The sequence below is a fragment of the Sarcophilus harrisii genome, chromosome 5 (genome assembly GCF_902635505.1).
Source record: "Sarcophilus harrisii chromosome 5, mSarHar1.11, whole genome shotgun sequence".
NCBI classification, from domain to species: Eukaryota; Metazoa; Chordata; class Mammalia; order Dasyuromorphia; family Dasyuridae; genus Sarcophilus; species Sarcophilus harrisii.
This window is the reverse complement of record NC_045430.1, coordinates 271,890,085-271,905,832: the sequence shown is the minus strand read 5'-3', so window position 1 is coordinate 271,905,832 and position 15,748 is coordinate 271,890,085. Positions and strand designations below refer to the sequence as shown.

Here is a 15,748-nt window from a genome sequence, read left to right as displayed (position 1 = left end):
AAACTATGTGAAATAAAAAGTTTTCAAATAATAAAGACCTCACGGAGGAAATTAAAATCAAGTTATCACCATTCACCTTTCAGAAATATCCCAAAGATGCTTTCAGGGAGTCTAAAAAAGTGCAAGTCGGATTTTTTTTTTCAATTATAAACTGCAGTCCTTTTTATCCACCTGTGCAATAATCCATAGAATGTCATATTTAAAAGAATAACATATAGTAATTTGTCCCAGGGTCATTTCTATTTGAACTCTTGAAAATCTTGAAAAAGATGAGAATACTAATACACTCATCTTCAAAGATTTGTTACTTTGTTGTCAAGAGAACGCCTTCCACCCAAACAGAATGCAGTCCATCCAGAACTAATAGTCTCCAGGAATTATCTGAAATTTAGAAAACTGGGTGATTTGCCCATGATGGCACAGACACAGCTGGTTTCTGAGGCAGGACCTGAACCCAGGTGTTTCTAACTCCCAGTCTCCTACTCTATCCTACAGCAGCAATGTCAAACATAAGGTCACTACACTCCTGTGGATGGCAGAAACTAAATTAAAATATATAATAATAATTGGGAAATATTTGAAAATGTTAATACAGTAAAAAATAAATAACATCACATTTTAAAACTAAGTCAAGGTGCAGCCCACTGGGATCCTCCTGTAAGCCCTACCACAGGCTGCTTCTCCATTAGTAGCAGCTGAAGTCATATAGCACATTAAGGTACAGGTAGCTCCTTACATACTTTATCTCATCTGATCTTTGAAACAATCCTGGGAGGTAGATAACTATGCTACCCATCTTACAGATGAAGAAAGATGAGGCCCATGAAGGAGCTGTCCAGGGTCACAGGGCCATCAGCGGCAGTGGCAGGCAGGGCTCAAACTGCAGACTTTGGGGGAGAATTTCTATAGCACACCACATCTTTTTTTGGTTATACACTTGACTAAAAAGTGAAACAAACAGGAGATTCTGACATAAAGGTTTTGGTTTTAAGAAAGCATTTGACTCATCCGTGTCAAATACTACTTTCAAGGGTCTCTTTGGACAAGTCTCCTGAGAAATGCAAAATTATACAGGATCGCAAGAGAGCAGGACACCCAACTCGTTCAACAGTCTGCTGGATCCCAATAACAACTGAGAGGTCAAGCACATATGTTTACCATGGGTGTTAGGGAAAGCGTCCAATATGAGGTTCAAGGGAAAAGTTTCCTATCAGACTTTCAAAAGCTACTTTTTGTAGATGACATCGTCATTCAATGAACAAAGTCTCTAAACATTCTAAAGCCTCCTTGGTGAAATCCAGGCTAATGCAAAAGACACTGGCTTAACTATTCACAATGAAAAAATAACATGGATGAAAAATGCCAACTGCCAAGACTATAATACACGGCCAGCTGGGAAGCCCAAATTAGTCCATCAATGAAAGTGTCTTGGACAAGTACAGCAGATGGATAATTATTTGGGACAAACCGAGGAAGAGATCTGGCTGAATTTCGTTTAGGAATGATTCAGTGCCTTTAATGACCCTAAATTATTCCTAACAAAAACAACAGCATCCTTTTGTACTATGCTAGCCCCTCCGCTCTCCTCAAGTTAAAGCCACTCATTCTTCAAAAGCATTCAGAATTTTTTGAGACTCGATTGACCGGGGAGACTTCAAGGCCCATAAGCCCAGAGGAAGTATCCAGAGGAAATATCCAGAAGAAATACACAGAGGAAGTGCCCAGAGGAAATGCCCAGAGAAAATATCCAGAGGAGGTACCCAGAGGAAGCCCAGAGGAAGTACCCAGAGGAAATATCCAGAGGAAGTACACAGAGAAAATATCCAGAGGAAGTGCACAGAGGAAGCACAAAGGAAATACCCAGAGGAAGTACACAGAGGAAATATCCAGAGGAAGTACAGAGGAAATATCCAGAGGAAGTACCCAGAGGAAATGCCCAGAGAAAATATCCAGAGGAAGTGCACAAAGGAAGCCCAGAGGAAGTACCCAGAAGAAATATCCAGAGAAAGTGCACAGAGGAAGTGCCCAGAGGAAATATTCAGAGGAAATACCCAGAAAAAATATCCAGAGGAAATACACAGAGGAAGCCCAGAGGAAGTACCCAGAGGAAATATCCAGAGGAAGTGCTCAGAGGAAATATCCAGAGGAAGTGCCCAGAGGAAATGCCCAGAGAAAATATCCAGAAGAAGTGCACAGAGGAAGCACAGAGGAAATACCCAGAGGAAGTGCACAGAGGAAGCCCAGAGGAAATACCCAGAGGAAATGCCCAGAGGAAGTGCTCAGAGGAAGCCCCAAGAGCTCTGATACCTGAGCAGTGTATCACAGCAGATAACTCAGATGAGAGAGATGACAAAAATCAGTGGAGTAAACCTTCTAATGTCTATCCTTGTTGAAAAAAATCCTTCTCCTGCTATGACTAAAAAAAATCTTTTTATTAAGTGTTAAATGAGTTAGAGTGTCTCTAGCCTGAATGAAAAGCAATCTTCTAATATTACTATCTAACGTAAACTATGAAATGCAATAGTCACAGAACCAAGAGAGCAAAAAATTCAAGTGCTGAGGGAAGGGCCAGGTGGCCAGAAGCAGGCACCAACACGGCCCCAATTATGAGCTGCCTGGAATACCTGGCACAAAACCCATCCCTGGGGAAATCTAGACTAAAGAAGAGAGAGGAACCATAGCATACTGAGAACAGACAGAACAAACGGAGTGGCCCAGGGATAACCTTGTCATGTTGAGAGAGCAAGAGGAAGAAAAGCTCTCACGTGTCTGAAAAATCCTTTGTGGAAAGCTTGGGTTAAAATGTGGCCAGTTCCAGCTGGAGAAAAAGGATCTGCAGGCTGTGAGCCCACTCCAGGGAAGGTGCTCTGATGTGGAAGACAACATCTCTCACTCTCCAAAGGATTAATGGCAGACTATTGTGGTCTGATGTCTCTGACAGCACAGTCACCCAAAACACCCAAACACCCAAAGAAGAATACCTTCTTTCAGTCTCCCAAAGTACTCCACTTTGTAATTATTTCCCTCTTCATTTGAAAAGGGAGAAGAAAAAACAAAGTAGTGGGAAAGGAAGCACAAGGACCATGACAGCATAAGGAAAGCGCATTCAAAGAGGCTGAACCAAGAGGTCCTGAAAAGTAGAGAACAAAAACTGATCTCAGGGGCAGAACCAAAGTGTCAGAATTCAGTTTTTTTGTTTGCTTTTACAGGTGAGACTCTCACCTGGAGCAAGTTAAGAAATGACTGCATGAAAGAGAAAGGCATCAATGAAATGCTTCTAAAAATAAACATCATAAATGCCAACTGAAGAATTTCTCAGTGTAATAATGAATCGCCAGGTCACTGGGCTCACTGACTCGGACAGTGCCAGGAGAAAACAGGTCCCTCTGTCCCCTTCTGCCATTCCACTCAGGACATCGTGTCTCTATCAAGGAGGTTCTTGTTTTGCCCAACACGGATTTCCCTTCATGTCTGCCATGGGCAGATGAGATGGGGATATCAGGTATCAAGGAGAAGGACACCGTTCTCTCTAGGGTCCCACACCAGGAGGCAACCAAAATGGTTAAAGGGGGCAGATATCCAGCGCGATCGGTTGGCAAGTCCTTAGCAAGGACAAGCTCTGTGAGAGACTCTTAGGGGATGAAGACAAAACAAAACCACCCTTCCCCACTTCCCCACCCCCAAAGACCCAGCTTCAGGTGCTGGGCCAAACCCAGCTCCATCCTTGGGTAGTGGAAGAAACTGCGGCCAGGTTACCAGGCTTCCATCGACCCTCTGGAACGAGAACATGTACAGGTGGTCTTGGCAGAGAGAAGGTCAGGACGATTTCCTTCTCCCTGTCATCTGCCGAGGGTTGACCCATAGCCTGGGACGTAGGAGACAAACTTTAGAAACATGTGGGGCTCAGCGCGACAGTGAAGGGCAGCAGATGACCTCAAACTGATCCCCATGTTAAAAAAAAAAAAATAGAACCTGTAAATTCAAACCCAGTGAACCTGACGGGTCCTGATAAAGTACTAGATTACATCATGGAAAAGGGACTTATGGTTCTTGAAAACGAGAAGAGCTTCTGTTGAGAGGAAGTCAAGCAAACCACAAAGCACACTTCTTGCCTCGTGACAGAGGAGGGGGTCTCCCAGAACAGAACAGCACACACACTTTCAGGCCAGTTAAGGCAGTACTTATACTGCTCCTGGATTCAGTTCTGTTGGACGGAGGTTTGAGAGATGTCGGGGAGAGACAGTGGTACTTTTTTTTAAAAGCATCAATGAAAAAAAACTTTAAGTCATGCTAAGCTAAACTACTATCTTTTTTCCCCTGGATTACTTGACCAATTAATCAGGGAATGGTTATAAGCACAGTATATTTAAATGTCAGTCAAACTTTTAATAAAGGATCTCAAGCAATCGTTTGAATAATCAATTGGTCAAGCAACAAGAATTTATTAGGTGCCTACTGTGTGCCAGGCATAGAGGGCATGAATGTAACAGCCGCTGCCTCGCTTGAAGAGATGCAGCTGATGCGTTTTGGTAGATTCTAAACCGTACGAACGGACACTGACCAAATGGGACAACTCCCAAGAAAGCCACCAAAGAGTAGTTGAAGAAACTACATATATCCAATCTGAACATGAGAAGTCCTTGAGGGATGTGATAAATACTGTCAGATACTGAAAAGGCCATCGTGTGAAAGAGGAATTCCACTTTTTCTGCTTATTCCCAGGGGGAAAAACAAGGAGGAGGGGACAGAAGATGCCGCATGTGAGACGGAGACTCCTCAACGAGGAGATTTCTCCCCAAAGTAGAAGACAGCAGATAACGCCTCCCTGGAGGTCTCACACGTAGGGCACAATGTTGTGGAGGGATTCTCATCCCAGGATGGGCAGGACTGGATGGCCATGGAGGCTCTGCCCATCTCGGGCCCTGGGACTCTGGGACAGGCCCCCAAACAGCCAGAATGGGAGAGGGGCAATCTCAATACAGGGCTGACAGAGAGTCTGCATGGCCTCCCGGAAGCATGAGATCAAACAGTCCACAGTTAAGTTTAACTAAGATGCATATTAAGAAAAAACAGAGAGGCAAAAAACAAGGCTGTAAAGGGAGCTGGCACTGCACCAGGAAGGAAGAGAAGGACCCTAAAAGAGACCCAAGGAAGATCTTGGAATCTGAGGGGTGGGGAGCAGGAGGGAGGAGAGAAGGGTGTGTCCTATACATTAGGCAGATACAGGAAGGGTGAAGGGCAGCCTGGCACAAGGGACAGGAGCCAAGAAAGCCCAAGGTTCAGGAATGGCCCTGAATGAGCCTTTGCACTTCTCAGGTCACTAGAACATAAATTGCAGAGAGAGCGCCAACCAATAGTGGCAGAGGGTATTTCCTCATCTGGGAGTTCCCTGTACCACAAACATTACAGGCTCTGTCCTGGGCCCTCATCCAGATCTTTTGTGGACAGACTGGAGTGGTGAGAAACTGGAGACAGAGACAGACCAGGCAAGGAGTGACGAGACCCTGAACCAGGATCCTGCCAGTGTGAGTGCCAAAGAAAGGGATAGAGCACTGTACACAAATGGCCGAGCTGCAGACTGTAAGCCAGGTAGCAAAAATCAAGGCAACTCCAAAATTCCCTAAGGGATTACTTTTTTAATTTTTCCTTTCAAAAGCTTAATTTTCCAATAACTACAGTGACACTACGAGTCGTTCTGACTACTAAGCAGTCTAATTATAACAATACCAATTATACAAAAACAGACCAGCAAGATGGGAGGTCTGGCCATTACAAGTGATCTTATCAAAGAGCCTGCTCCTGCCCCCAGCTGTTTCCTAGCACAGGTTCCAACCTTTTGGGCCAGGCTTTCACTCACCTGCATTTATAAGTCTACCCACCTACCCACAAAGGCCCCCGCAATCTGCTTTATTTCACGTAAATTAACATTCTGGGAAATTTAGAGTGTCGTAGCAATCCTTGAGACAAGAGGCAGGGGGAGGAGCAGATGCCTAAGTGATCCTAAAGCCAGGAAGGACAACTGCTACTGCTTCAGGCAGGCAGGGCAGGCAGGCAGACAGACAGACAGACAAACAGGCAGGCAGGCAGGCAGACAGACAGACAAAGAGGCAGTCAGGTAGGCAGACAGGCAGATTGATAGATACAGACAAACAGGCAGACAGACAAGTACACAGACAGACAGTCAGTCAGATAGATATAGACAGGCAGACAGACAAATACAAATTAACAGGCAGACAGGCAGGCAGATAGATAGAGAAGCAGACAGACAGACAAATACAGACAGATAAACTGGGTAGAAAAACAGACAGAAAGACAGGCAGGCCAGCAAGTAGACAGATAGAGAGGTATGTAGGCAGACAGACAGACAGGCAGGCAAGCAGACAGGCAGATGGAAAGTGTCTAAGTGTAACTACCACTCACCACCAGAGACAGGGCTATCCATGAAAACTGCTCCCATTTTTTCAACTTCCTTCGCCAGCTCTTTTGACACCGCAGGGTCAATTGTACTGGAGTCTATTAATAAAGAACCTTTCTTCACTCTCCTAAGAAATACATAAAAATATCTGTTATTTTTCTGCTCTGAAGGGACAGTGCACATTAAAAACATATGGAATGAGCTTTTTTGTTAATCATATCAAAGCAAAGCAGATTGAACCAAACTAAAGGTGCTCCTAATGTGGACCATTCTTCCACTCCCTAAGAAGAAAAAAAAAAAAAAGAAACAGAAATAGAGAAAGGCAAAGAGCAAAAAGTCTCCCTGACGTTGGTTTAAAAGAAGTGAGCCGATACGGCTCTAACCCTAACCCTAAAGTGAGCACAAATAGGACAGTTTCTCTGCTCCCCATCATCCACATGTACAGATTGCACACTGATACACACAGTTTCTCCGAGATAAACTATCCAAGCTGAAGAAGCAGAAAAAGACAGAGGCTGAGGGAGGAAGATGGAGAGACAGAGAGAAAAAGGAGCGAGGGGCAGAGCAAAGGGGAAAGGGACAGAAAGGGGGGAAAGGGAAGGAAAGGGAGGCAGAAGCTGAGAGAAGGAAAGGAAAAGGGGGGAACACCTCTCTACCAACACAGCACCTCTTTATTTTGGGCATTGTGACTTTTTAAAAATAATGACAAAAAGCCAGCATAATAATTGTGGAAATAAATATTTTGAAAATAAAAAGCTTTATATTAAAAAAAAATGACAAAATCAACTCGCTGAAAAAGAAAGTGACAAGCAAATAAATATGGGGAATCTCCTAGAGTCATCTTTTTTTTTCCTTCCCCATTGTCTTTGGGAATTAACATAAAAAGGGATAAGAAAAAAGTTCTTCCCCTGCATTACCTTTCTCCCTTCTCTACCAAGAGAAGCAGGGTTTCTACCAGGATAGCCACAAGGGGGCGCCACAGCGCACAGCAGCCCTGACTTCAACTCCATCCTCACTCACTGGTCCAGGGGCCCTGGGCAGGAGACTTTTCAAAAATGACCTCTGTGTGCCTCCCTTTCCTCATTTGTAAAATGGGGCTAATAAGAGCCCTCCCTGCAGTTGGGTGGGGAGGATAAAATCCGAGCCCATTTGCCAAAAGCTTGGAACTCTAAAAGTGCACTCTGGGTGCAAACACTGTCCTCAACAACAAGAAAAGCAGAAAAGTCTCTTCAGGTAATCCAGAGAGAGAACTTTGGGGAAAAGGTGGATCATCAAAGCGTCACAGTTTCACCTCTTTTTTGCTATTGTTTATTTGCTTGGCTTTTTTTTCTTTCTAATATTTTTCTCTCTTTTGATATGATTTTTCTTACGCAGCATGGCAACTGTGGAAATATGTTTTAAAAAGAATTGTACGTTTTTAACTTATATATTAGAAAGCTTTCTGACTTAGGAGTGAGGAGGGAGAGGGAGAAAAATTTGGAACACAAGGTTTTGCAAAGGTGAATGCTGAAAGTTATCTCTGTATGTATTTTAAAAAATAAAATACTATCAAAAAATAAATATGAAGTCGTGGCAATCAGAATGTTTAGAAGAGCTAAAACAACATACATAAGTGACACCAATACAGAAACACCCAAAGGACTTGTGAGGGAGTGGGGGAATGGGTGGTAAAACTAATATTCCCGGTAACAACAAAACCAAAGGAAAGTCCCCCCCCCAAAAAAAAACAGGAAACCCATTGGGAATGTTGTTAATGGCTGAACAGAAGAGCCTGAGAGCTCCCCATTACAAGCAGACACTCACTTGAGAATCCCCTTGGGCCCGGTGTAAACTTCGAGGGCATTGTGGCTGGTCGGCAGCATCGTGATGATTCGGTCTGCTCTCTCTGCCACATCTGCTGGGGAAGCCACCACCTTTGGGAAGAAGGGACACAGGTGATTATAAACGTGAGGCGCACATACAGCATTCATCCTGCTTTAAAAAGAAGGTTCCAGCAGTTTCTAGAACGCAATGATGCAAAATTAGCTACTTTACCAAAAGGGGATGCCTGACATGACTGAACACATAGGCTTATTTTGAGATAACCAGGAAACCCCAAGCACAACTTCCCCGTCTAAAAGATCCATTCCTTCTCTTCCTACAAACCCCGTTTCTATGGAATCAAAGTAGACTGTTTGCTTTAAGAAGTGTGAAGGGAATGATGGGGGAAAGGGCAAACCATAGCGGTCTTGGGAACAGACATAGGAATCCCCAAGGGTTCCTCTACCTTAGCCTCCGTATCCGCTGGCAGATACTTTGGCTGGCAAACCCGTGAGGAAGGGCAGCCCGGCTACATTATTGACAAGGCAGGTTTATGGGAAGCCAAAGGAAGCTGAAGGCAGGGGAGGAAGTCCCTGCCCCCCTCATCTGCACCCCCCATGGAAGGGCCTTGTGAGGCTGCGGGTCAGCATTGGGTGGGACCAAGAGGGGGACTGACGGTCCCCTTGGGTGACTGTGCTGGAATGGAAGAAGAGACTGAGCCCCAGGGAACAGAAGCTTCCTGTAAACTGGGGCTGATTTAGATTTGCCTTTCAGTCACGAGATGAACATGCAAGCACCTGCTATCAATCAATCAATCAGCATTTCTTAAGGTCTTCTGGTGCCAAGAACTAGACCCTAAGGATATGATTAATCAATATTTATTAAATGGCTACTATATGCCAAGCACTGGGCTAGACCCTAAGGGCACAATCAATCAACATTTATTAAATGGCTACTGTATGGCAAGAGGACTATGGGAACTGAGTGTGGATCACAACTTAACATTCTCACTCTTTTTTTGTTGTTGTTGTTTGTATTTTGTTTTCTTAATCATTTTCTTTCCTTTTTGAACTGATTTTTCTTGTATAGCAAGACAATTGTATAAATGTTTACATATATTGGATTTAACAAATATTTTAACATGTAACATATATTGGATTACTTGCCATCTAGGGGAAGGGATGAGGGGAAGGAGGGGAAAATTTGGAACATAAGGTTATGCAAGGTCAATACTGAAAAATTATCCATACATATGTTTTGAAAATAAAAAGCTTTAATAAAAAAATTTTTAAAGGATAACATTAATTTAAAAAAAAGAAAGGGCCCATATACACTAAAAGTTTTGCATCAGCATTCTTTTTATATAAACAATTAGATGTCCATCATTTGGAGAATGGTCAATAGATTGTGACACATGAATATGATGGATTAGTATTGTATTGCAAGCAATGATGAATATGAAGAATTCAGAAAAGCAAAGGAAGACACATATGAAGTGATACAATATGAAGTGAGGAAAACAATACAACCAGTGACTATGACAATGAAAAGTGCCAAAAATGAAACTGAACACTGTCAAATTATAAAGACCAAACCTTAGTTCAAAAGAAGGGATATGAGAATGCACATCCTTCCCTTCTTTGTAGAGATGGACTATGGAGTAGCACACTGCATATAATATTGAACTTGGCTAGTTTTGTTGACTGCTTTTTTGTCTTTGTAATAAGGAATTGTTCTCTGAGAGAAGAAGAAACATCACACTGAGAAATTAAGATGATATAAAAATAAAAAATACTATAAAGATTAAAAAAAAAGAAATGAATATCATAGAAAAACAAAGGGGAAGGGTTTTTGTAAGGATGCCAGGATGGGCTTTCCCCGTCAATAGAAAACTTTAAGACTCTCTTAAGTTTCTCAGCTTTTAATTAACTCTTTTTCATTTCTTTTGTATACCGAACAGTACACTAGATGACTCGAAAGGGCAGGGGATGCCTTCTCCATCCTCTGCCCACAGGGCAGGTACCCAGCAGACCACACCTCCCCCGAGCTCCCAAACCTACTCTGATGCCCCAAGCTTATCCCTTCTAGCCTGAAGATGCCCGGTGGCATCTGAGACAAGCAATGACATAAAGGACCTCCTCAGTGTCACCCAGTCCCAAAGAGCACTCTCTAGAACTCCAAATAATTCTAACTCTGAGAGAGTGTGCAATGGCAATGTGAACCAGGGAAGGTTGGGTGAGAGAGCAAGAAGCCTGGTGTGCAAAAAGAACAAGGCCCTCAAGCCACTGGTTCTGCTCTTCACTCTCTCTGGACAAGATGAGGGCAAGTGAATCCCCCACTTGGGCCCATAAGCCTTCCTCTGTAAAACAAAGGAGCCGAGCTAGATACTTCTAATTAACTTTTCATCTTCTCAGGTTGACGGAGCCATGTGCCCAAAGGCTGCCCAGGAAGATTAGGTCCAGGGCACCAGCAGGCCTGGGTTGCCCACAGCAGCACTCTCCAAGGACTGCTGGGCAGGATGAACCTGCAGAGAAGGGCTAAAGGCCTGTGGGGAGAATCCCATCTTATTCAGACCTTTCAAACAGAATAAATATCAGCGAACCTCATCACCTGATCTAAGGTGCAGATCCCCCTAATGCAGACTCAACACCTTTTAAGGGGGAGGGAGGTGGCACAGCGGGCAAAGCAATGGGCCCAGTCAGGACTCCTCTGCCAGAGTTCAGAACCAGGCTCAGACGTTCACCAGCTGAGTGACCCGGGCAAGTCACTGTACCCAGTTTGCCTCCATTTCCTTGTCGTCATATGAGCGGAAGAAGGAAATGGAAAACTTCTCTGTTATCTCTGCCAAAAAAAATCCTAAATGGGGTCAGGAAGAGTCAGATGTGACTGAAATAACTAAACAACAAAAGGGATGAGAAAGGGGAGGAGAAAGAAAGGGATAGGAAAGAGGAGGAGGAAAAGAAAGAAGACAATGAGAAAAGAATAAGGGGGAGGGGGGAGAGGACAATGAGAAGAGGAAAGAATAAGGGGGGAGTGGGAGCACAAGAGAGAAAAGGGGGAGGGGTCTGCCATGACACCACAGATCCCCTACAAAGGCTATGTCCCAGGTTGGGATTCACTTTCACTGGCCAGATATTATCCAACACCCACAGAGTGTGGGAAGCAGAAGGAGCTGGAGGAGGATAGTCCAGAATAAGAATCATGCTGATTAATTCCAGCTCCCAGAAAAAATGGCCACCAGAAGCAGGATCAGCTTGATGGAGAGATCATTAAAAGGAGATGTCCCTGTGCACAGCTGAGACTCATTTAGAAAGTCATGCTATCCTTTCTAGAAAAAATAGTTGCCCAAGGCAAGTTCAGTCTTTTGGTCCTTGAGTGAGAGGTTCCATGTAAGCACAAAAGGGTCAAGAATTCAGCAAAGAAAGATGACCATGTCCTCCTCAAACTTCCTGCTCCAGGGTTTTCAAATCCCTAGAAGTGCTGAAGCCCACCACTGCTTCAGAACTACTTGGAACACTGCAAAACCTCCCTGCCAACTTCTTCAAGCATGTGGCCAATATGGTGGAGCTCACTAGGCCAAAGGCTTTAAAAGTTCTCAATTTTACAAGACCTGAGAGACTGCCAGATGAAAACCCATGAGAATTACTTAACCAAACATTCTTAACCTTACAACTTGAGAACAACAAAATGGTTTCCAAGTTTTTTAAAGGGAAACCAAATGAAGGAGAATCTAAGCTTAACTGGGCCAGAAAACTCCCCCCAAAAGGCCTCCATACTCTGCTGACCCTCGGGCACAAAGAGCTAAAGTTTTGTGGAAAACCCCACACCCTAAAAGTAAAGCCTGTTCCTTTGGGATTGGACCTTAAAAGGAACCATCAGCAGTTCCCCAAACCAAGGGGTTGGGGAGGGGGAAGGACCATCTTAAACAAGATGCCTCCCAAACTGTTCTTCTGAAACCATTCTTCTTTCAGATATTTTAAAATCTGTTTGCAGTTCTTGCCCACATCCTTGGAAATTGCCACCAGCCATAAAAAAGATTGGATATTGGATCCATAGGCTACTCTCCCTAGCTTTCTGGCTTTTACATGGCTAGTCCAGGCAGTCTGCCCCCTCCATTAAAGCAGAAAGTTCAGTGATACCGAATAACTGAAAAGAAGATGGCTTGTGTAAAGCAGTTTTCCAATTCAGCCATTCCTGCTCTTTGTTCATCTCTTCTCTGCTATCCACCCACTGGTCTATCTCAGCCCTTCCCAGGCCTGCACTGACCCCACAAACACTGACTCTGACTCACCCACTGGACAAACTTCTCTTTTTTGGTCTTAAGTTCACTAAGTGACTTTTCACAGAGGTTTGGGTCTTGTGCTACAGAAGATGCTGTCCAACTCTCCCATCCCACCCCATCAAAAACCCACTCTTGAGGGCTGTCCAATTCAGTACTTATTCAAAGTGGGGAGAAGATGGGCCAAAATTACATTCTGGTGACACGTGTTGTTAAATTGATATAAAATCTCCAATCCCATTTTCACATGGAAATAAACACATAATTGGGAAGTCATATTCTTAACCAATAATCAAAGAAATAAATTTAATCAACATGAATTATTATAGAATCAAAGAACCTGAGAATTAAAAGGGATGTCAATGTCAAGGCCACTGTATCCAACCAAGATAAGAAAATGAATGCTCACTATAATGGATTAAAGAAGCAACCATCAGGCCTCTGTTTGAAGACCTCCAATGAGGAAGAACTCACCACCCATTGAGGCAGCTTACTGAATTCTAAATTCAAATGGTTTTATGAAATCTTTCTTGACATCCATCCTAAGTCTGGTTCTTTGTCTTCTCTACCCACTGTCCATGGTCCTATCCATGGGGGCCAATAGCTAATTCCTACTCCTCTCTACAGATACTGGAAAACAACTCACATGTGTGTAAAGGACTTTATAAATGGGAGCTTTTATTAATATTACAGAAAAAAATTGTTCTCTTCTTGTTTGATATAGTTCAGATAGTAATACCCTGAACCAAATCTCTATCTTATTAGTTTTATTTTCATTTAATGGTCAATATATATGTATGTCTATATGCATATACATATGTAATATTCAGCAGGGCTCCTCAAACTTTTTAATAAAAGGGCCAGTTCACTGTCCCTCAGACTGTTGGAGGGCCGGACTATAATAAAAACAAAAACTTTGTTTTGTGGGCCTTTAAATAAAGAAACTTCATAGCCCTGGGTGAGGGGGATAATGTCCTCAGCTGCTGCATCTGGCCCACGGGCCGTAGTTTGAAGACCCCCGTAATATATAGTATAGACAGATATATGGATATGCATGATAGGTGGGTAAAATAATGCCTTTGGAACAATGTTAGCAGCAGAAAGGATGTTGGGGAAACATACATATTTCACTGCATTTGAATTTTGAATGGCTTTTTTATAGTTTGGAAATTTGAGTATTTTGTTATATTAAAATCTATTAAATCCTTTTTTTTTTTTTTTTGAGTTTTTACATATCAATGTTCTATGTGGGCAACTGGGTAGCTCAGTCTGTCACAACATTGCAGTTCCAAAACGATTTACTGATCGAGTTCTCAAGGATATTTTGACGTCCGTAAAGGGATTTGTTGTCTATTAGTTTACAAAGATTCAATTTCTGATGACTAATTCTAGGTTCCACATCATATCTTTCTTGTTTTTACTTAATATTATTTTACTTCCTTCCCCAATACATGTGAATTTGGTTCAACATCCCTCTTTATAAGATTTGAAGTTACAAATTTTTCTCTCTTCTTCCTTTCCCCTTCCCCAAGACAGCAAAACAATTTGAGAGATGTTATATATGTACAATCATGTTAAACATATTTCCACATGACCCATTAGTCATGTTGCCCAACTTCATATTTAGTTTCATATCTAAGTTCATTAGATGCTATTTTTTATTTTTTATAACAGCTTTTTATTTTTGAAATACATGCAAAGATAGTTTTTAATATTCACCTTTGCAAAACCTTGTGTTCCAAATTTTTCTTGCTCCCTCCCCACTCCCCAAGGCAGCAAGCAATCCAATATAGGTTAAACACGTGCAGTTCTTCTCAGCATATTTCCATATTTAGCATGCTGAGGTGAGCCTGCAATGCTGAGTTGTCCAGTTACATTCAATTACTTTCATCAATATCATCATAGTGTCAACATCGTCACTATCAATAAATCTGAATTCTTTAAAGATAACCTTTCTGTAATTTCTTATAGTGATCACCTGGTCTTGAATTGTCATCATAAACTCTCCATATCCATGACCAAATCTGCATGATTCAATTATTTTTTTCTGGGTTTCTTTATTATCATATCATTGACCGAGTTAATGAAAATAGTGCTCATGGAAGGCATTATGATGTCTTTCTTCAGTCTTGGCTATTTTATCAGCTCTACATTATACCCAACAAATCCAATGACCTGTCATCAGCCTTTAGTAAATAGTATGATTAATATATGTCCTCCGAAAAATGCAAGCTCTATAAAGACAAGAGCTATCTTATTCTTTGTCTTCCCTAACCCTTTCTACAAAGCACTTCCTATAAGTACTTAAGAACTATTTGACAAACTGAATTTAGTATTAGCTTAATTTAACAAAACAGCAAAGCAAGCAACTGTGTTGAATTATGTTTCAGACAAGACCATGAGACTGAATACTCATTCTACCATAGAGCACCAGTTCAAGGACATCAATAAACTAGAAAGTATCCACAGGAAGGGAACCAAGATGGTCAAATGTCTAGAGTGTGTTATGTGAGGTCTAATTGAAAGAAAAGGGGAAATTGATAAATAATCGAACAGACAATTTTCAGGCAAAGAAATTAAAGCCCTTTCCAATCCCATGGGAAAAAAAATGCTCTAAATCACTCTTGATTAAAGAAATGCAAATGAAGACAACTCTGAGATACCACTTCTCACCTCTCAGATTGGCTAAAATGATAGGAAAAGATAATGACAAATATTGGAGGGGTTATGGGAAAAATAGGACACTAATACATTGTTGGTGGAGTTTTTAAATGATCCAACCATTCTGGAGAGTAATTTAGAACTCTCCCCAAAGGCATGCCCTTTGATCCAGTAGTCTCACTACTGGAGCTATATCCCAAAGATATATAAATATATATATATATATATATATATATATATATATATATATATATATATATTAGTGGCAGTTGAAATTGAATGGATACCCATCAACTGGGGATTGGCTGAATAGGTTATGGTATATGAATGTTACAGAATATGATGAGCAGGCTGATAAAAAAGCCTAGAAAGACTTACATAAACTGATGCTGAGTGAAGAGAACAGAACCCAGAGAACACTATACACAGTAATAACAAAATTATGTGATCATCAACTGTGATGGACTTGGCTTTTCTCAATAACATGGTGATTCAAGATAATTCCAATAGACTTGGAATGGATAATACCATCCACATCCAGAGAAAGAATCATGGAAACTGAATGTGGATCAAAGCATACTATTTTCACCTTT

The 15,748-nt window shown here is 42.0% G+C and overlaps 1 protein-coding gene across 1 annotated transcript in view; it reads right to left on the bottom strand.

The window, feature by feature from the left end:
- Nucleotides 1–15,748, bottom strand: part of HIBADH (3-hydroxyisobutyrate dehydrogenase) — a 145,846-nt gene that overhangs the window by 111,058 nt on the left and 19,040 nt on the right. Inside the window, exons 3-4 of the mRNA XM_031940524.1 lie at nt 8,219–8,328; nt 6,421–6,542 (exon numbers count right to left, since the gene is read on the bottom strand). Of these exons, the coding sequence (XP_031796384.1) occupies nt 6,421–6,542; nt 8,219–8,328 (232 nt within the window). The remainder of the gene's footprint in view (nt 1–6,420; nt 6,543–8,218; nt 8,329–15,748) is intronic.